Source organism: Hippocampus comes, unplaced genomic scaffold, assembly GCF_001891065.2.
Source record: "Hippocampus comes isolate QL1 unplaced genomic scaffold, H_comes_QL1_v1.1 scaffold367, whole genome shotgun sequence".
Taxonomy (NCBI): domain Eukaryota; kingdom Metazoa; phylum Chordata; class Actinopteri; order Syngnathiformes; family Syngnathidae; genus Hippocampus; species Hippocampus comes.
The window spans coordinates 754,716-775,684 of NW_017805741.1; the positions used below are offsets into that span (position 1 = coordinate 754,716).

Genomic DNA, 20,969 nt, shown 5'->3' on the forward strand with positions numbered 1-20,969 from the left:
CCAAAACCTACGAGAGGAGGTGCACGGCGTCGCAGCGCTCGCGGACGCTTGCCCTGCGGTACTTCATGAAGTCGCGCAGGGTGAGCAGGGCGTCGTCGCCCACGGAGATGCGGTTTTCAATGGACCAGGTTTCCATGGCGACCAGTACGATGCGCGTGTTGAGCTGATCTTTGTAGATCTGCGCAGGGTGAACCACAGTCATGATTGTCTTTCGCTATTTGCCCCTCTTGTGTGCAGGCCAACGTTGAAATGAGTTGAGGAGTTTCACTGAGACATGAGCAGTGCTTTTTCGTCATCTTGTAGCATCTCAATGCAATGATGACGATGACGTTCCCCCCCACTACTATTTATGGCAGGATCGGATCACTACACTCGCCAATTCTTCTTCTTATAAACAGCATCAATATACTACTATTGGGGTTCCGTGTGACATGTCAAGTCACATGGTCCGCTGGAAGCCGGTTGGCATGGAAACCACTGAGCTTTCCGGCAGCAGCATCAACTTGTTATCGAGACGTGATCTTCATCTTGGGTGTGAGGTCGTATTTTTGAAAAGAAGCAACCCTTTTGCGCGTGCGCAGGGGAAAAGCAACTCACCGCGTCGGCCATGTTCACCACCGCCTTGGCAAAGTTCTTAGTCTGAGAGGTCGAGCGACGCTGTTGGACAAACTGGAGCGAAGAAACGGCGCGTTACAAAGTGCCGGCGAGTTGCCGAATGTCATCTTCGTTGGCGAGGCTCGAAAGCTCTCACCAGTTCGTGATCGTTGACGACCATCAGCTCGATGTATTTGGTCTCCGTCTGCACGGTGCGCTGACCCTGACGTGCCTGCGGGGGACAAAGAAGTTTGAAAGCCGCCACTCTAAGTTTGCGGAACGAGGCGCAGCCGGGCAACGGAGCCGAACGATCTTGAAAAGTAATTGTCAAAAAATGTCGCCCCCAACATTGCTATTTCATGTGTCATACCCCGCCCCCCTCCCAAAGTCAGCTATTCATTTGTTGCATCGGACCAAAGAGATGAATGAAATGAAAAAAACAACTTTGAGAATATCAACGACTGACTTGTCGTTTTGCTCGTCTCCCGCGGTTGGCGAGCTTCTCCTTTGCCCCCGGCGCAGGCCGGTCGTCTCCGTACCGCCTCTTCCCGTCTCCCCCGCCGGCGCCCGTCTGCCCTTTAGGCCGGCTGCCGTTCACGCTGCTCGCTGGGAAACGCAGACGGGACGGCGGCAGAAAGAGAGGGCTTAGTCATCAGCCGTGTATTTTTGGTTGCGCCGGAGAAATCAATAGCACACGAGCCACGGAAGGAGGAGGCGGGAACGGGATGGGGGAATGCCATTGCATTCAAACTCAGGGCAATTCTCTCTGCATCAATGGCGACGGCTCCAGCCGGCCAGCCGCCTTCTGCTCGACGTCAACGGCCACATGGTTGATTCGAGCCTCGATGGAGGCAAACGCAAACCGTTGAATCCGGGGGAATAACGGACTTCCGCATTCGGCAGCGGTCGTCCTACCTGGAGGTGGAAACAGGAGGAGGTCGGCGCGAGGCATGCGATACACCACGTGGTCCGCCTGCAAGAGCAAAAGCAGGAGTCGGACTGGATTGGAGGCAAACAGCTCAAATGTTACCCAAGCGCAAGTCCTTCAAAAGCTTCGGTGAGGAGAGCTCGGCCGATGCATAATTAATCAATCGATCACTCGGCGGCCCGCTCAGAACGGTACGGATCACTCGCACACTCGCACACTGGAGCCGGGGATGAATACTTGATGGAACTCTGACATGTAAAGAAAGCCAAGGGCAAAACTAGAAGTGGGCTGAAGAAGGGCCGCTATTGATCCGCCTCCCTCGTCTGTGGAATTGAGCTCCATTAACAAAGCAAAATGGAGCTCTTGCACTCTGTCCCGCCACTTGCTTCCGCTTCTCACGAGTGGGCAATCGCACCTCGCCAAAGTACAGCGAAGGACCTGAAAAAAGCCAGCCCTCCGTTTCCACTCGGGAAATTCCCACGCCCACTGAAATGTCTTCGAAAGACTTCACGCCGCCGCCGCCCGCGCAGCGTTCCGATGCTTATTCGATGCTAACTCACCTCGCCAGTGGCCGCGGGTTCGATACCGTACGAGACATTCCCGTCGGAGAACATCCCCCTGAAAGTGGAGAGGGGGGTTGCAACATTAGCTCCAGTGATAGAGTGGCTGCGCGCGCTCATCCAAGCGCATTGTTTGATTTGTTTCTTCGGACGGAGTCCAGCGTCAGGGAGGTTTTCTCACCACAGGCCGCGGCAGGTGGACACGGCCACCCAAGATTGGGGCAGCCCTCGCACACGCCCGTGATAGTAACAGTGCTCTCCTCCCTGTAGGCAAAGAAGCAAAAAAAAAAAAAAAAACAGCATTCCTAAATCAAGAAACAAGTGGAATTTTGGCCCCCCATGTAAAAATGAACTGATTTGTATCAAGAAGTGATTGATTGTTAATCCGCTTCTCAATGGTGTTTGTTTTGATTCCCTGCCTCGGGCATTTGTTGAGGACAAAAATGATTTTCATCACACAGGAGGGCGTAGGGGAGGAGGTGGGACAGACAGGTAGGGGGAGGGGGGGGGGCAGCACTTAGCCACAGAGAGCTAATAAGTCCAACGGTGGGATAAGGTGGCTTCAAAGGAGGCGCTGAAATTGCCTGACGCAGCACTCCTCATTGAATGCGCACAAGGAGATGAGATGCACGTTCTTCATCTAATGGACGCTGGCAAGGGCAGAAATACATTCCATCGCGATGCACACTCAGCCCTTGTCAATCAGTCAGACGCATTGTCAGTGGAGAGGACGGCCATTCGAAGTGCATTAGCATGCGGCGCAAAGAGAAAAGCAACGTAGCCGCGCTTGTATGCCTTGGGGAATAGGTTCTTTATTCTTTCCCGGCTGTCAGCGACGATCTTCATGATCATTCTACAACTTGAAAACCTTTTTGTACACCCTGAAGAGGAAGGGTCAGATTTGGCGTTGCTCCGGGAAAAATGGAGTCTATTTGAATTCCCCTCACGGCAAGCAGAGCCACTGTTGCTTGCTGCCGGTTACCATGACAACCGTCCACTGATTGGTCGGGTGCGCTGGGGCGGGGGAACACGCGTGCGGCGATAGCAGGAAGACGGCACTCTTGTTTGTTTGCGCTGTGCAACACAACTACGAATGGGCGTCTGTTGGCCATTTAGCCACATGCTGCTTCATGTCCTCGGCGAGGGGCACTTACCTTAATCTGGGACGGCTGCCCGTCCTCTTCAAAGTGTCTCTCCACGTAGTCTGTCGACAGGAGATGACTGAAGACGAGAGAAGGACGAGAAGAGGGGGGCCCCGTTTCATTTGATTATGGCTGTCACTTAACACACTGTTTTGGTGTCGGTGCAACAATAACGTCAATACCGGGGACACGCCGGCGCACCAAGGACACGCTGTCGAGTCGATGGAGTGACTTGACTTACTGGTTGAGTTCCAGGTCGAGGATAAACGAGCTGCCAAAGGCTTCCACCCGGAAGCTGCTCCGGGCCAAATGCACGGGCTGACGGGAGGGCGAGAGGAAGATGGTAAACAGCCACAAAATAGAGGCGGCCCACAAAAACTCTCAAGTGATTACTTGTACTTGATCTTTCCTACAGAGGACAGTCAGATGACGGTGGTCACAAGGTGAGAGGGATAGTATGTTCCCATGTGCTTTGTGGGGGGGGGGAGGGGGGAGTCTCACCCACCTGCGCCGCCCTGGAGAGGTTCTGGACACGGGTGTCGAGGCGGCTGTGGAGCAGCTCGCCCTGGGAGTGGATCTGCTGCAGGAGCCTCTTGGGTTGCACCAGATCTTCGGCGGGGGGCTGCCAGCCCTCCCTCAGACCTTACAGGGACATCAGTGTCTGTTATTGTTATTTTCTTACAGTGTGAAATGGAGAACCGAAGCGCGGTAGCCAAAATGAAATACAAGTTCTGAGAAAGAGGCGATAACATCGTATGCCCTTCAACCTAACCTGCTGGGTCCCAAAAAAAAAATGAATCCAAGCTTGGGGAAAAGAAAGTCAATCGATTCAAAATCCACGACGACGCAGCGAGCGGCTTCGGGAAACAACTCAACGTTTTGAACGAGAGTTTGGAATTCATCCGAAACGAACCACATCACATCACATCATCAAATAATGCCATTCCAAAGAAAGGCAATTCAAAAGCCACGCTCACCCGTCACGGAACAGCGTGCAAACACTGCGGCGAACAGCAGACATCTCACAGCCCGCATGGTGCTCACATAGTCCCGCCGCTGTCCTCCTCTGTAGTGCGGGCGCCGTCAAGGGGGCGAGCAGGAGGCGGCGGGCAACCGGAGCGCAGTGGACGATTGCCAGCCCGAACGAACGCGGTGCCCCGTGCACGCCGTTTGGTGCGGTCTCGTCCGGCGCCACAACACTCAAGTGGAGTCCATGGCAGAAAATGGAAAGGCTTATTTCAGCTTCGACCGCGCGCGTCCGTCACCGTGTTTAGGAGAGACAACGTGAGCGGAGGAAGTTACTTGGATGGTGCTTGGAGCTCCTTGTGGAAAGCCCACCGAGCGGCCAGCAGAGTAGCTGCTGTGTTTCAGTACTCCAGCCTCTTGGGGGCAGTAGTCAGTCTAACGTGTCTTGGTGCAGCGCAAGCGAGAAGAGCGCAGTATATTCATTTATACTCATTTAAAAAAAGAAAATCCTAGTTCCTCATTTAAAAAATGGTTCCAAAATATTTTTAAGAGAATACTGGAAACGAGTCTCACTCCGAGCAAAATCTTCTCCGTTTATCTCGCTTTGACGGTGACACACAATACAACGCTCTACCACTAGATGGCAGACAATACAACTAACCGCACTTTCTTGTTCGACAATATTGGAGCGATTCTTCTCCATTTCTCACCCGAAGTCAAAACGTCCGATGTTGTGAAATTCCTTTGAACAGCTTAAAATACACACTTGAATCACAGGGTTTTCTTTTACAACCACTGTGTTGTTATATAAAGGCAAACAGTATTTACAGGAAGGAAATTTTTGATCAAAAGGTATTAGTTACAGCAGTCAGGTCTATTGTACATTTAGTCTAGTTAAACAGCCAAAATTCTTCGTTCATATTCAAGATTATTATTATTATTACTCTCCAGCTGAGTCAGCCATTTTTATGCAAGTAAATCATGTCTACATTCAGTGGACATTTATTTTGAAAACAGCAGGGAAATCGGTAGTTTTAAAACTATTTATTTAAAAACAACACATGGCATTCCGAATTCCCATACAGATCCCATCCTAGGGGCAAGTGCAAGGGGCTGCACTTTTCCAAGCGCTTTGCATGTCGGACCATCAAAACAAGCTCAATTGGGATCGACTCCAAAGCACTTCAAGGAACTGAATAATGCCCCTTTCAGGGAAAAACAAAAAAGCAAACCTACTCAGTGTGTGTTTCCCGTGAAGCTGCTGAAAGACAGAGGTCAGCATGAGAGCATTGGCAGTAGTTTGGCAGATGGCAAAAATGATTTTCAAAAATAAATGTGCTCCGTTCCAAGTCCGTAAAAGTGCAGTCAGTGAAGTACCTCGACAATTTGCACCACCGTCTTGGAGAAAGTCGAGGGCTCCATTGTGGGGGTGGCCGGCCGCAGGGCGCTGTGCAGCCGCGACTCGTAGCCGCCGTCGCTCATCCACGCGCACGGCCTGTGAATGAAGTCCGTGTCCAGATCGGCCGCGGCCGCGTCGCCCGGGCCCGAGGGCAGCAGGCGGTCCCAGTCCGATTCCGACGAGGACGGGGAGAGGCGGGCTACGTCGGGGATCAGCGCGGGGTCGATGCACACCGAGGCGGTTTGTTGGGAGTTTTGTCCTGAGAAGCGCAAAGGGGTCTTTGAAGCGGGCGACCATCCCGTTTCAACGCTGTGACCCAACAGTTTGAACGGCGAGACGGGTCGTCTGTCTCGCACCGGAGCGCACACGCTGTCCATTTGAGAGGCGTTTGCATTTGACTTGCCTACTTGAACAGAGGTCATCTCGGAAAAACGCCACTCCTCCCGGCTGAAGACACAACTTCCCGATTCAGTGATGTCCTTGCCATCTTTTCTTTTCCTTTTTCTGCGGTTGCGGTCGTAGCTGGAACACCGACGCCGTTTGTCGGGGTTTGGAGTCGCCGGATGAGATTGCTTCAAACGACACGGGGGCTCGGTTAAAACTGGATGGGAGCCCTTCACTTCTTCCGGACCGGACGCAACCGCAGAAGGAAATGGGAAGAAAGAGATGGGAAGCGATTCAGACCCACTTTGAGTCGTCTCCGTTTCACATTCATAATATTGAGGACTGAGGACAGGAGGTTCCGAGTATAGACTTCGGGTCTCCATGTCGTCGGCAGTGAAGACTTGCGGGCTGAGGACCGGAGGCACGGAGTACGGGTCAAACGCTCGATCTTGTGCAGCGGGCCACGGGGAGAGCGGCAAAGGAGAAAGGCCTTGCGGTGCCGTGTTGAAAACCGGGAAGGGCCCACTTGCAGTACAGGCGAGGTCATCGGGTTTGGGGCACTGGATGTCAGCTGATGTCGGGGTCGGATTCGGCACGGGATCCATTTTGTCGGGCGACCTCCTGGACTGAAGAGGACAATTCAGAGCAGGTATTGAGGAGGAGGATCGTCCTTTCAAGGCCCGAACTTCATGTTCCATCTCGGCGTCAGTCAGATGCACAAGTTCACAATGGTCTGGGAGGGGCGGAGCATCTGGCGGTCTACAAAGGTCACATTTGGACAAATTAGCCGCCGCCTATTTTACGACGAGCTCTGGAGCCAAGAACGGAACGACTCAGACGTCGGGACGACACAAGGTACCTATTTGGCACTTCGTCGGCTTGCTCGGAAGAACCGAGGTCGAACGCGGGAACCATTTTGAGCACAAGATGCTCCAAGGCGCCATAATTGGAGCTCTCCGTGGCAAAGGCGCGATGCTGATCAGACCGCAAGTGCTGCAGAAGACAAAGGAAGACAAATCGAATCACTCAAGTCTCAAGACGTCACGCCAACGTGTAGGAAACGAGTCAGTCACCTCCGCCAGGTTAGCGAAGGACTGAAGGCAACATTCACAGTAAGAGATGTTCTTCTTGCGCGGGGGCCAAGGCGACAGGCTTTGAGACTTGTCCTTACTGCCGCATTCCACTTTGCTCTTTGGCCTGACGGTCACAAACACAAGCATCATGACACATCCGCGGCGGGATTCATCATGAGGTAGGCGAGCAAATTTGCCGGACCAACCCTGATCGCTGCGCCGTCTTCTCAAGGCGAGTAGGGGGCGGCGACTCGAAGGGACTGAACCGGCCCAAGTAGCACAAGGAGGGGAAGCACATGGACTGCAGGTGCAGGGGCTTGTACTTCCTGGTTGCATGAAACAAAACGACTTTCGTCTTGAGACCGCTCGAATGACTATCGAACGATGCAGTGACATTTCACACGACTGAAAACGGCAACTGCTAAGAGCCGCCGCCTTGTTCAATGAATATCGCAGAGTCAATCTCAATGCACGTGTCATCGAAAATCAAGTCCAAATCAAACCAAGAGTGATTTCCCTTCCTTCCGACCCACACCAGCAAAAGCAGTTCATCTGCTCAACTATTTCCTTCGCCTCAGTGCACTTACTTACACTCGCATTGGACATGCATGAGTGAAGAGCAGTTTGATGAGCACAGACGAGAGGCGAAATGAAAAGAGTTGCGAGTGTACACGTCCCCGGCGGGAGCACAACGAGAAACGCGATCCGGCTGGGTTCGGGGCACCCTGCCGCGGGGCGCAAGGTCGTCATGTTACATTCCATTCTGCTCCTTGTCATCAGGCACACTGAGGAAAGTCGAAACCTCTCCATTCGAGCGCCGCGTGGTCTACTTTTGCACAGGAGGAGCGGCGGGGCGAACTCCTTTCATCTCAAATCAGTTTCGTCCTCACGCGGACTTGCGAGGGCTCCTGTGATCACCGTATGCTCGCATCCCACTCACCTGCTGACGTCTTCAATTTTGAGGAAAGGAGATCTCAGGGGCGCGGCTGTCAAACACAAAGCACAAGACATGAAGGCAAATCAGATCGGGTGTGACTGCGTTAGCCTATTTAGGACAAATTCGCTGACCTTTGACACCACGGCAAGAGGGCTGCTTGCTGGAAGTCCTCTGCGAAAAAGGCACACATTCACTTATTTACACACAGCAATCCTAAGAATGATGCACCCGACGTGTAAAGACCTCCGTGATACTCATTTACAGCCAACCGCAGTGGAACCTGCAAAGTTGAATGGATGGGATGTTGCTTGGATTCCAAATACCTCCATTTGCAATTCATGCCCTTGTCACATCTCGGCGGAATGACTGTCATGAACCTGACTTTGGAGTCAGCCATTCCCCCATGAGGCGCCTCCAGTTGGTGCAGAACGCTGCTGCACGCCTCTTGATCGGTACTCGTAAGGGGGAGCGCACCACTCCTACTCTGGCATGCCTTCACTGGCTCCCGATACATTTTAGAGTTGTCGTGAACATCCGACTGTTTGTTTTCAAATTTTGAAATGGCCTGGGCTGAGCTCCTCCGCGCCCGCCCGGTGCCGATGAGAGGTACGGTGAACGAAGCGGAGGCTCAGAGGGGATGGAGCCTTTTTTCCGTCGCCGGTCCTTCTCTTTGGAAGGACGTCCCGCCGAACGTTCGGAAAGCCCCCTCGCTGCCCCTCTATAAAACTCGTCTTCAAACTCATTTTGATTCTTCGGCATTTGACGCCGTATGAAGCTTGAGTTTTAGTTTTAGTGTCTTCATCTTGAGTGTTTGTTGTTGCTTTGAATTGTTTTTGCTCCATGCACGGCACTTTGTATACAGCGCTGGTTGTTTCAAAGAGCTCTAAAAATACGGCTGATTTGAGTATCTTTCACGACTTGGCTTACCTCGGCTCTGCTGGGTTTCACGAGGGCACACTCACGGTTCAGCTTCTTCAGGTAAATAAGAACATCTACGGCAGGCAGCATTAAGGAACACTTCATTTCAAAGGCAAATCAAACATTTCACCGCCGTCCTCATGATCATCATCTTCGACGCCTCAATCTGGAGGATGCCTTGAAATAAGCACTCGCGAGGCGCCACCTGCTGGAAGTCAGGTTCATTGCCACCCGCATTCATTTGTGCCATTGCACGGCGAAGGATACCATCCGCGTGAACAATGCTCACTCCCCACGAACGGGCGTTTGACAACACGTTGCTCGCCTGCAGCCGCTCCTACAAAATAAGATCACATTTCTGTTCAGGACAAAATGGCAAAGATGTCAAAGTCTGTTGATCGGCGACTGACATTGTTGCGAATGGCTTTTTCAAGCAGGGCTTTTCCTCGGCTGCCACAAGCCTGGAGAACACAGTTGGACAGTCAAAGTTAATCAAAAACACTGACTGCACGGTGCGCAACGCAGACTTTGTCTTTTTTAACTCATACAAGTGGTGAGTGACTGCAGTTCTGTCATGAGCATTAGTAAACAATCGCGGTCGTACCGCTGGCCGAAGAGTTCCTGGTCGCCGCTTGCCGCCGTCGAGACCACGTTCTCGCTGCTGGACGGGCCGCTGGGGCTCATCGCTCCTCCTGCTTCCTGCAAGCTTTTTCTCCTCCAAGCCCCCCTGACTTCCCGTAACCACAAAGCTCACATCTCTGTGGAGGAAGCTCTCCACGCTCTTTGAGAAGAAGAAAAAAAGAAAGGCTCAGTCGTTTCTGGTGGTGACGGCCCTCTATGCATACGGTGAACATCGTAAGACATGTGACGTACCCCTCCAAGGACAGTGATGGCTTCCAAAAGCAGGGCTGCGAGACGTTTTTTCACATTGTCCAAATAGAAGGTCTTCCCCTCCAGCTTCTTCTCCCCAGGATGAAGTTTTCCCAAAAGTCCTGGCTGCTCTGCACACTGCTGCAGCATGATATTCCTGATGGTGCAGGGTTAAGTTAGAAACATTTAACATTATCCATCGGGTCATTTGTTAACCCCTGTGCCCTTCTCTTCTTAAAATAACGAACAAATTTTGGGGCAAGTCTGAAGTTGTAAAAACGGATTACGGTACTGAAAGGGCTCAAATGGAAGACTACAGAAACCTGATCATATTCGCTGATAGTGCTTGCTGCTGACAGTCGGAAGATATTTTAAGTTAATGTCTGTTACGGTTGTTGTCAATGTCAATGTGATTGTCAAAGGCTTGTCGACCTTTTGATTTGCGACGCACTTCAAATACAGAGTTACCATTGTTTACATTTTATCCTCATTATTAGTAATAACGATCAACCATTTATTAATGACTTGGGAGTGAAAAGAAAAAAAAATCCTGCAAAATGTCATTCGAGACAATACAGCAGCCAAAGTGGTTGTCAATTACTGTCCACTCAGCGGACATATTAAGCATGCAGAATATGCCGACATCCAAGTCGCGAGTAAAAAAAAAATCATTTGAGGGCATGAGGGTATTGGATAATTTGGGGGGTTAGATTGAGATCTAATAAGTGCTAAAAATATGTTTTTAAAAAGTAATGCCACGCGACAAATCGAGCCAACTCGGTGCTAGCTTGAGAGCGGCTAAGCTCGTTAGCTTCAACTTCGACAAACCAAGCCGCGTCTGTCAAATTTACAAGACGGAACCGGTCATTTTAGGACCCCGGTATATTCCGTGCCACCGGGAGAAATGAAGTCTGCGCTACTTACCTTTGCGAAGTTTGTATTTAAAGACTTTTGGTTGAGGTCAAGACTCCTCCAAAAAATCGACTGACAAACGAGCTACCGCCGATTTTCAAAAAAAAAAAAAAACAACACCGGCGGAGAACGGGTCACTTCCGGCACGATGTTGCATTAGAGTGCCGCCTACAAAAAATGAATTCTCAAAACTTAGGTGACGTGGAAATACTGTATTTATTCTTTGTTGTCTCCAAAAAATACTCAAAATAATGACACAGGTTGAAGTGAATGCAGTGGAAGACTGCTACATGATATGTGTGACCGTACAGTTTGCAGGGAGTAATAAAGGTCAAACTATGAATGAGTGTAAAGTGGACCCCCCTATGGATCAAGGCAAATGTGGAGTCATTCATTTAAATGACACGATGTAACCTATTTTGTATATATATATATATATATATATATATATACACACACACACACACACACACACACACACACACACACACACACACACACACACACGCACGCACGAGATATAATAAAAAATTGTATGTGTGTGCGTGTTTAGGAGCTGACAAGACGGGAATAAGCACTCAAGAGGGCGTGACTGATGATATGATGGCTTTTATATTCCTGTTTCAATGTTGTGTTCCATCCATTTTTGAAATCCAAATACAGCAAGTCAAAGGAAAGGAAAAGTCGAGCAGGGGTATGCGGTGCTTCATTAAAGCAAAAGTAGTGAGGGACGGGGGGAATCTGTGTTTTCCCTTATAGATCTGACACACCATATTGTGTATCATGTTTCATTATTGCAGATTTCAATGAGATGCGTCTATAGAAACCCGAAATGGAGACCTACGTAAATGATGTCATTTGCAGGACTTGAAAGTTGTGTTTCAAACATTGGTCCGATGGAGGAACTTTTTTTCCCTCTCCCACTCTTCTCCCTGAGAAACTTCTAAAAGGGACGATTGTGGCATGTCTTGAAAGTAGTGAACTCATTTAAAATAAAATTCATTTGAACTCTAATCTTGAGTCTGCATTTGCAAGAAAGCGAAGAAATTGGGCTAACACTGTCCGATTTGTTGTTTCAAGCGCATGATGACAAAAGGTGCTCGCGCTGTACTGGGAGCCCATTTGAATCTGATGAAAAATGATTGAACTCACATCACATTTTTCCCCTCAAAGTGCAATGAAAGATGCAATGCGTGGATCAAAATGGCCAAGCAATAACACTGGACCCAAGCGTGTGACCGTACGAGAATGAGCGCAGCGATCCCCACTTTGGAAACCCGACTTCACTTCTACTTTCCATTGCGGGGCCAAAGTGCAAGCGCTGTTGTTTATATGCTGGTGTAGATTGCAGCCGAGGAGATTAGGTCTCGCCTCTTTCTGGTGTCACTCGATCCACTCGTGCCGACCCGATACGCTGCACGTCTCGCACCTGATCCCGACACGCTGAATGTCTGCTTGAGCATTCGCTGCATTCAAGATTCACATACTCGATGGAAGTCTGGAACTGTCGTTATCGTGATTATCATAGTTCATGGTAGATTTTCAACACTTAACACCATTAATGCACCATTGGGTCCCCTGCGCAATAAGCATCCTGTTAGCCTAGCTTAGCATTAGCAATAATGTGGCTCAGTAATACAACCTAACATGAAAACAATAGTGGACCCCCCTCCTCCCCCCACATACTTGCGGATTCACTGATTTGCGTTTTGTTTTGGGGTTTTGGTTTTTTTTTTTTTGCATTTTTGCCACCCTCTGTTGGGCCAGGTCCCAATGCCCCGTGAACAACGGGGGTCCACTAGATGTGCGTTTCCCCTTTAATGTCTTACCGAATCATTTTTAGCATAACCAGAACTCTGAATAGGAAAAAAAAAAAAAAAAAAAAAAAAAAACAGAACTGAAAAATGTGTGTGTAAATCCAAACTGAACATTTTGAGATGCTGTCACATTTCATTAAAAAAAAAAAAAACGCAAAATTGTTACATGTTTGTTTCTTTAAATGTCATTTTTTTTTTTTATAAAAACATTTTGATGCTTTCTAAAATTCAATGCTTGATTTTGCCACGAGAGGTAAAATTCAAACTCAGTTGGCATATCTGCTTCCGTACATAACACTTGTTCTTGTTTCGACACAGCTTGTTGTTTTTTGTTTTCCAAACACTAGGGAGATTTCTCTCCGATTTACTGCATACGATTACAGCACCTTTGTCGTGGTTCTTTTGCCGCCACGTCCGCGATCATCTCTCCTCCGCGATTTTCTCGAGACAGTTCATGACATCTTGGCCGCTGGTCCAGGGAACCACGTTGGCCTTGAATTTGGCGCCCTCGGACTTCAGCAGCGCGTGCATCGGGAAGTCCTTCCTCGGGAAGACCGTGTCACGGGGCCCCAGGGCCAGCGAGGGGCACATGTCGTTGGCGCCGTCTCCGACGTAAAACACCTGCTGGAAGGGCGCGCCGCGCTCTTTTTGCCTCAGGGCCAGGTACTCCCTCAGAATGACCTGCTTGCACATGTTGTCGGGGCAACGGGGACACGAGTGGGCGTGGAACGGGAGCAGCACCAGCCGGCCGCCGGCGTCGAAGCTGGCCGGGTTGGTGAAGATCTTCCGGAAGAGGTGGCGCACCCCCGCGCACTTGAGCCAGGTGTCGATGAAGTACATGTTGGCGTCCGAGACCACCGCCAGCTCAAAGTCGCGCTGGTGGCCCTGGAGGAAGTGCAGCAGGGCGAGGGCGCCGGGCGCCGGCGGGATGCTCTCCACGGCCGAGCGGATGGCGTCGCGCGACACGCCCCGCTCGGCCATGTAGGCCAGAATCTGCTGCATGTGCTCGTTGTAGTGGCCCTCGCGGTAGCCGCTCTTCAACCAGTCGGGGAGCTGCTGGCCCGGCAGAGCCTGCAACACGGCGTCGTCGCTGTTCTCGTTCACGAGGGTCTCGTCAAAGTCGAACAGGACCAGGAAACGCGGTTGAGGCTGCGCGCTCATCTTCGGTCCTCCTTCGGCTCACTGCGAACAAAGTGTCGCCGTTAGATTGGCCGTGAATCCAGCGGTCGCGCCCAAGCGTCAATTGGCAAACGGTGCCGTTACGATGGAGGGGCTGCGACTTCTCCCGTGCAACAAGCGGCCAATCAAACCTGCACAAAAAATACTGGATTCCCGGTGACTAATGTTGCCACGTCTGTTAGGAAGCCAACGCGTAAAATCCATCGGCCGTCACGGGGGCTAAGTTTGAAGCCCCTGAATTCTGCCAAGGAACAAGCAGCCCATCAACTATGTCCAAACATACTTTAACGGCAAAGTAGTTGATTTCGGTTCCTTTGTTTGCTCAAAGAAACATCAACATTTCATGCAGTTTCGAAATCCGTTGGCCTATGGGGAAGTTAGGACTGAACTCTGGCCTACTTCATCACGTGTTCGGCGGAAGGGAGAAATAAAACGATTCCGTTGTCCCGTGATGCTGTTTGCTACACAGCGAAACATCTAAATCTGCTGCGAAATTTGTTGCCCTTTGGCACAGTTGTGAGTGAGCCTGACAAATTTTCCCCAGCAACAGGCAGCCAATCAAAGTTGTACCCCCCCCCCCCGCCCAAAAGTCTGTTATTCTTCCTTGCTCTGTATATTAACTAGCTACAATTGTACGTTCACTGGCAACCATTATCAGCCTTTTTGGGTTAGTCATGACTGAGCCCGAAGAATTCTACCAGGCAACATATGACCAATCAAATGTTTTGACATGCCAAGGGGAAAAAAAAAAAAAAGAAAAAAATTCTGTTGATCCGTTTTTACTAATGAATGCCATGTGTGCGCTTTCATAACAGCAGAATTGACTACCAAAGCAGCTGGCGCCATGTTCCTCGCAAATACAACTTACCTGAAAAGACCAGTTTTTATGAGTTCAACTCAACAACCTCCAGAGGACCACACCTGGCTGAGGACACGCCAAAACATGCAAATTATATTAGAATGAGTCGTGTTGAGTTGACACACAGGGAGGCGAAGGAAAGGATTTTTTTTTTTTTTTTTTTTTTTTTTTTATGATTCTCCAGCCATAACCTCAGTGCCTAAAGAATGCTGGGTATGGAATGTGTCTTCTGCCAGTACTTTGTTTATCTCACAGAAATTAAGTGTTGCGCACGCCCTTACGCAAGTGGCGGTGCATGTCACAACTGACGCTAGTTTGAGAGCTGTTTTTTGCAGATCAGGTGAAGAAGTGGGGCAGAGGATGGACTAAATCAGGACCAGAGGGCTACATAAAAACGGGGACAAGAGAGATAGATTCATGGGGTGCAGGGGGCACGGAGGAAAAGGCCACAGAGGGCATGAGGAGAATAATTTAACAGCCTACATATGCCACAAAATGGCGGCAAACACTCTTCTCCATTAGATAGGGCTCAGGCATTACTAAATGAAGCACCTCCCTTAACTTCAGAGTTCCTTGGTCCCAAGATGGCGCCAGAATGACATTTCTATATTAGACAAAGCTTTTTTCTGAGTACAAAAATGGAATGGATGGGGGGGGGGGCGTTGAATGACACTCTTTGTCTTATGTTGTATTGTGTTAATGCTTGGAGAAAAAAAAGATTAGCGCCCCCCCCCCCAAAAAAAAACAGAAAAAAACCTGTGATTTTTAAGGATCTAAAATTGATTGATTAAAATCAGGCAGCGATGAATTGTTCGGGACCTACTTTGTTGAAATTTTGTTAGGTGCCCACAAACGCAAGATAACAAGAACATTCATGATATTTTTGTCATTTCAAACTCTTGTTGTGAATGTCATTATAATGTGATTACAGCTCATAAAAAGCATGTTACCGCGTGGGATATTCATGGAATCTGAACGCTCCGTCAAGCTATTCAATAACTGATCACTTTCTCAAAGTAATGCTACAAACTACTAAGTAACTAAGTATAACTAAGCGTAAGTGCAAATAAGTAATGGAACATAATGACGAATTTTAAAGGGTTAAAAATACCTATGGGTCACCCCCCCCCCAAAAAAAAAAAATTAACAGCGGACCGAATTGGATGGAGCCCACCCTCGTTTTGACAACCCCAAAGTGAAGATATGACAGTCCACTCGTTCATGAATGAATGACAAGAGAGTATGTCGCGGACATATCTGCACACTCTAATTATAACCCAGTGCCGCTATTTTGGCATACGGGGGTCACCACTGAAAGTCATCATAAACCGGACGTTGGCCGCTCGGAGGGGGCTCACGCCTCACACGCGCAAACGTGTTGGTTTGGTATGGACATATTAAAAGCGGAGGCGGTAAGAGACGCGAGAGAGAGGCCCTTACCGACGAGGCAGCAGCCGCATCCCAGTGACAACAGGATCTGTTAACAGGCTCTTTGCCACCGCTGCAGCAGTTCGCTGGAGGGAGGCGGCGGCAGTTATAAACATAGACATACATTAAGCGCGGTGGAGCGCTCCACCATACGTAACTCGTCGACCATGTTGGATGTGCCCAGTCGCGCCGTGAATCAGGACGAAGGCACAATTATTTCAACAGTGTTGGACAAGTTACTTGGCAGATGTAGCGAACTAAGTTAAAAGTCATTCTACATTAAATGTAGCGTAACTTCAAACCGAAACTACAAAGCGCTTTCAGGGAAAAAAGCCCTTAACTCTTTACAGTGATTTGATAAAGTCACAAAATCAATACATTCTGAAGGCCATATGCCGTCCAAAATAATCGAAATTCACAACTCAGTCTTACCTGTGAAAGATAACATGGTTTTGTGAAAAAACGGTTATTTTATGAATGAGGCAGTCCAGCGCTCCACTCGGCCACATCCAGGATGGCGGCGACGTCGACGTACGCTACTCCACCCAATGAAGAGTCGACGTAGGTACATCTATGATGACGCCAACGACTCACAGGAGGGTATTCTCTCTTAAAGGCATAGCGTCAAGGTCGACGTACAACGGCAAGTCACTTCCGTCACATCCTTTCAAAATAAAAATAATTAAAACTTCCGCTATGGTCCGGAAAGAAGTGGAAACTTATGAGGTTACGGACGGTGAGAAATTAGTTCGGTTGCCGCACTTCGTCCCCCAATTATCAGAGGCATTAAATACAGTTATAGCTTGAATTCTAATTTTCGTTCCACAAAATAAGTGTCAAAATACATCTCAAAACTTGTCGTCCCAACCGTTGGAGGAAACGTCATCTGGGCCACATATAGTCAAACAACCATTTATTCACATATACTGTATGGACAATTTAGAAAAAAAACAATTGTAGTTACTGCAATACAGTGAAGACATTTAATAAGTTTTATGAATCAAAATACAAATGCTGATCACAATTATGGACATTGTGTGATAACTTGTTTTAAAAAAAGGGCAAATACTGTTAAAAGAAAATTCTGATAAATGAGTAGTTGGAGAAAGCATCGTAGGAAAATCCAATATTACTCAATCCTTCGATGATGTCATTTCTTTACTGTCGTCTCATCATTCTGCTTTTTGGGCTCTGGGAGAAGGATGACCTTCCCGATATTTTGACGCTCGTGCATGCGCCGCATTGCATCTGTTACCTGCGGAGAAAGACCAGAAAAAATAAAAATAAAATATATAAAAATGGAACAGATCAATCTTGCATTTCATAAACGACTCTCTTGAGTGGCTAAATTATTCCATAGCAGCAACCAACCTTCACAACATGAGGCTCATCAGTTCGCTAGCATACTAGCCTAAAGAAGCTGTCGCAAACGCAATACAGTGGGGGAACATGCGACTACTTGTGGTCAATAAATCATGTTTTTTTTTAGGTGAAAATGAAGAATTCCCTGCGGAGCAGTTAATGGGTCTATCACCGGCGATGGCCGCTATTTGATGCCATCTTTGACCACGTCAATTTGCTGGGCGTGTTTCCCGAGCGGACACGTTTTCCCGACACTTGCGTTCAACGCACCTCCTCAAAGTGGAAGCAGGAGTCGATGCGAGGCTTGATCTTGCCCTCGGCGTAGAGCTGCAGCAGCGAGGCCATGCCCGCGTCAATGTGCCGGTCATCCAAGTAGCTCAGGTGGAAGCCGCACACCGCCTTGTTGGTCTCCATCAGCTTCAGCGCGTTGATCGACAGCTGTTTGTACCACGTCTTCGCCAGGGCCAGCAGGCTCCTCTTTTGGCCCGTCACGCAGTTGGCGGCACCTGGCGCGCGCCATTCAATGTGGCAGTCAGTCCCCCCGCACCCGCTCTAGTTCTCAGCAAATTGTTTTTCGTCGTCGTCATCTTTGTCAATTCGTGTCATACATGAACTTTCGGGGTTGATTCGTGTCGTTGATTTTGCCGTGGCAATTCAAGCCCTTTATTTTGCTCACCAAATACAACGAGCGAGCCCAAAGGCTTCAGCAAGTTGAAGCCCTTCTGTGTGTCGGCGCCGCCGAGTGGATCCAGGACAATGTCCACTCCTGCAAAGGAGAACACAAGTGGGCCAAAACAGGAAGAACGCCGAAGGATGAAGAAGATCATGTGCTACCGGCGCCATCTTGGCTCTTGAATAAAACACACACGCAGCATATTAAGCAGAAACAGTTTCAAATGAATATGACAAGAAGTCAGGAAAGGGCAGCGACTGACCTTTTGGGCTAATTTTGTGGATTTCCTCCACGTAGTCTCTGGTCCGGTAGTCGATGGGATGAGTCACGCCCACCTGGGCGATGACGTCGTGCTTGGAGGCGGACGCCGTGCCAAAGACGGTCACGTCGGGCACCGTCCGACACAGTTGGGTGGCGGCGATGCCCACGCCACCTGCGGGCACGATGCAAGACTTGACTTTTTACTGACCTCTGCCGGTGCGCGGACCGCGGCTCCGTGCTCATGTGGTTGCTTTCGGGTGCCTCGTTGTCAGCTGTGAGCGTCAGCAGTTTCGGCATTCAGCGGACACGCCCACAGCATTCACAAGGGGAGAGATGGCTTGATTTGTCACAAATTGGAAGCCCCATTTGATACACCTGGCGTTTTGGGTTTTTTTAATCCTTCAAATTTGGGAGGGCAATTGACAAACGCTCTTCTCTGTAGTGTCAAATTTCGACATTTTTTTTAAAAGACGAAATAGAACGTATGGCGTTAGCGTTTCATGACCAAGAGTCCTCGAAAACAAACATTGGCATCTTACTGTGGCCTGCAAATGATTAATCAAACCACTATCAGTTATTGGCAGCATAAATCCAAGGCCTCGCTCTCGCGCCGGCCCATTTGGCTTACCCGCCGCCATGTGAACCAGCACGCTCTTGCCCGGCGTGAGGTTGGCCATGTGGAAGAGCATCAAGTACGCCGTCAGGTAGTTGATGGGCAGCGCGGCGCCCTCCTCGAAGCTCATGCCCTCGGGCATGGGGAAGGCGCGGCTGGCGCTCACCACCACCAGCTGCTGCCACATGCCGCTGCGGCTCATGGCGATCACGCGCTCCCCGACCTAAAGGGTTCCAACGACAAAATACTGTTATTTTCCCCTCGGGTTCTAGGTTTAAAGTGGCATCCGTATTGGCCTCAATTGCTTCAAGACACGCGAGCGTTTCGGGGGCTTAAGCAAAATAAAGTCCCCATTTTGTTGATGAACAATTCCAAATGGCGCGCGACGGCGCAACACATCTGCAGTTTATGAAAGAGCCACGCCAACTTCGTTTGACATGAAGATGTCTGCAAATAATGTGGAGCGTTTCATTGGGCGCAAACAGCATTGCGGGATGGAGCAAGAGAGCCACAAAGAAAGCCGGGCTGCGTCGATGGCACCAAATGGAGAGCGTCTCGCTCCAAGCGCACGTATTGGCGTCTCATTTTATTACCCGAGATAAACACACCCGTCATAGATCGACTTTGATCACACGGCACTATTAATTCTCCTTGCCCTGTGACCTTCGTTGTGGCGAAAAGGGTCAGCTGAGGATTCGACGGGAAATAAAGTCAATGAATACAACCGCCGTAAGCAGAATTGATCAGACGTTTCTGAGAACATAAAACGAATCAACATTTAATTATTACACTGAATTGGAAGCAAAGGGGCACATTTCTTCACAGATTTAAAATGTCATGGTGTTCAGTAGTACCTTGACTTACAAGTAGACAACTTTTCCTATCTCCAAATTGTCAAGTTCCAACTTGGTCGATCCCCCAATGCAAAACCACAATTTGACTTGCGTTCGGCTCGAGTGAAGTAAAAGCAAAAGCATTTATGAAGGTACTGTAATGCCCTCACCCATGGGAAAGGAGAGCCCCAGCCGCCGATGTCGTCTGCCACTGATTGAACATAAAGTGGACCCGGCTGGCAGCCAAAGCAAATGCATTGAAAAAAAAACAATAACCCCCTAATATTTTCGAAAAGACGGGGTTGCCACCCCTCCTCACAAACATATCGAAAAAAAATTGCCACGCTGTACCTAAGAATGAGCAAAGTCGCTTGTCCGTCCTCACCTTTCGGTCCCGCACCTCTTCTCCGACCGCTTCGATGATCCCGGCCCCCTCCATGCCCAGGGTGACCGGCGGGGCTGGCAGCGGCTCGTACAGACCCTGTCTGCCCATCAGCTCAGCGAAGTTGAGCCCGCAGGCCTTGACCCGCACCAGGACCTCGTCGGGCTTCAGTCTGGGCCGGCCGATCGGCTTCACCTGCAGCTGGACTTTGTCGTAGCCCCCGTAGCCCGTGAGCACCAGTGACCGGCACGACAGAGGCTGCTCCCCGGGGGGCGGCTGCGGAGCCTCCTGGGCAGACATGACGACTTTCGGCGACGGATTGCTCGGGCCTGCGTGCGGCTCAGCGAGAAAACATGCAATCGAACTGGTTATCAGCTTTCGTGTGAGCTGAGGGCGGAGGAAGTGCTCGCAGAACAAAGTTGGCCATTTGAGTGTACGGCGCGTCGTCAAGTCAACGTGCGCTCCCAACAAGTGGTCATTCATCAAAGGCGAGCGGGGTTTGACACCACTTCCGGTTTTCAGAATAAAGGCTTAGTTGAACGCTTGTCATCAAAACAAGCATCCGATCATCTATTTTCAAAACGAATGGCAACTGTAAAAAAAAAAGCGATTTTGACAATTTTCGTCTTTTTGAAAAATCTAATGTTAAACGTGACCAAATTCAATGGTTAAAAAATGGTTTAAAATGTTACTGGACAGCAACAGCTCTAATTTGAACAAGATCACCTCATTTTCCCTAAAACAAGATTCCCCACGGTTCAGTTTACACATCGGCCAAGTTAGTTCTACATGATTTTGTTGTAAAAACCTTCATGGATGACCAACTCGAACTGAAAGGGAATCGTTACCTTGTTCCCTTTTGGCACAAGATGGCGCCAA

The 20,969-nt window shown here is 49.4% G+C and overlaps 4 protein-coding genes across 9 annotated transcripts in view; all 4 read right to left on the bottom strand.

Moving 5' to 3' along the window:
* LOC109524029 (disintegrin and metalloproteinase domain-containing protein 11-like) overlaps positions 1–4,649 on the bottom strand; it is a 10,478-nt gene extending 5,829 nt beyond the window's left edge. For 3 of the 5 annotated variants that reach the window (XM_019883596.1, XM_019883598.1, XM_019883597.1), the window contains exons 1-11: positions 4,202–4,649; positions 3,730–3,866; positions 3,466–3,542; positions 3,237–3,303; positions 2,264–2,346; positions 2,083–2,140; positions 1,510–1,567; positions 1,061–1,200; positions 752–826; positions 598–669; positions 12–178 (exon numbers count right to left, since the gene is read on the bottom strand). In XM_019883596.1, coding sequence (XP_019739155.1) covers positions 12–178; positions 598–669; positions 752–826; positions 1,061–1,200; positions 1,510–1,567; positions 2,083–2,140; positions 2,264–2,346; positions 3,237–3,303; positions 3,466–3,542; positions 3,730–3,866; positions 4,202–4,259 — 992 coding nt within the window. In that variant the 5' untranslated portion in view covers positions 4,260–4,649. The remainder of the gene's footprint in view (positions 1–11; positions 179–597; positions 670–751; positions 827–1,060; positions 1,201–1,509; positions 1,568–2,082; positions 2,141–2,263; positions 2,347–3,236; positions 3,304–3,465; positions 3,543–3,729; positions 3,867–4,201) is intronic. The other 2 variants (XM_019883600.1, XM_019883599.1) reach the window with 2 other exon arrangements.
* A 570-nt stretch (positions 4,650–5,219) lies between these two features.
* Positions 5,220–10,825, bottom strand: dbf4b (DBF4B-CDC7 kinase regulatory subunit). The gene is made up of 12 exons (XM_019883614.1): positions 10,696–10,825; positions 9,775–9,928; positions 9,506–9,682; positions 9,312–9,362; positions 9,169–9,238; positions 8,911–8,975; positions 8,115–8,154; positions 7,987–8,032; positions 7,253–7,372; positions 7,047–7,170; positions 6,833–6,966; positions 5,220–6,732 (listed from the first exon to the last, which is right to left on the bottom strand). Exons 2-12 carry the CDS (start codon positions 9,919–9,921, stop codon positions 5,556–5,558), a joined length of 2,151 nt encoding a protein of 716 aa, XP_019739173.1. The 5' UTR covers positions 9,922–9,928; positions 10,696–10,825; the 3' UTR covers positions 5,220–5,555.
* Positions 10,826–12,688: 1,863 nt separating this feature from the next.
* On the bottom strand, positions 12,689–16,484 carry LOC109524043 (probable phosphatase phospho1). 2 transcript variants are annotated; one of them, XM_019883616.1, is made up of 2 exons: positions 16,399–16,484; positions 12,689–13,682 (listed from the first exon to the last, which is right to left on the bottom strand). In XM_019883616.1, the coding sequence occupies exon 2, from the start codon at positions 13,659–13,661 to the stop codon at positions 12,921–12,923; it is 741 nt and encodes a 246-aa protein (XP_019739175.1). In that variant the 5' UTR covers positions 13,662–13,682; positions 16,399–16,484; the 3' UTR covers positions 12,689–12,920. The 2 variants fall into 2 exon arrangements, with proteins under 2 accessions (XP_019739175.1, XP_019739174.1); XM_019883615.1 differs by lacking the exon at positions 16,399–16,484 and adding an exon at positions 15,979–16,093.
* A 451-nt stretch (positions 16,485–16,935) lies between these two features.
* On the bottom strand, positions 16,936–20,695 carry LOC109523984 (synaptic vesicle membrane protein VAT-1 homolog). Its single transcript, XM_019883534.1, has 6 exons — positions 20,094–20,695; positions 18,891–19,098; positions 18,264–18,434; positions 18,005–18,094; positions 17,599–17,834; positions 16,936–17,221 (listed from the first exon to the last, which is right to left on the bottom strand). Exons 1-6 carry the CDS (start codon positions 20,571–20,573, stop codon positions 17,117–17,119), a joined length of 1,290 nt encoding a protein of 429 aa, XP_019739093.1. The 5' UTR covers positions 20,574–20,695; the 3' UTR covers positions 16,936–17,116.
* Between the last annotated feature and the right edge of the window lie 274 nt (positions 20,696–20,969).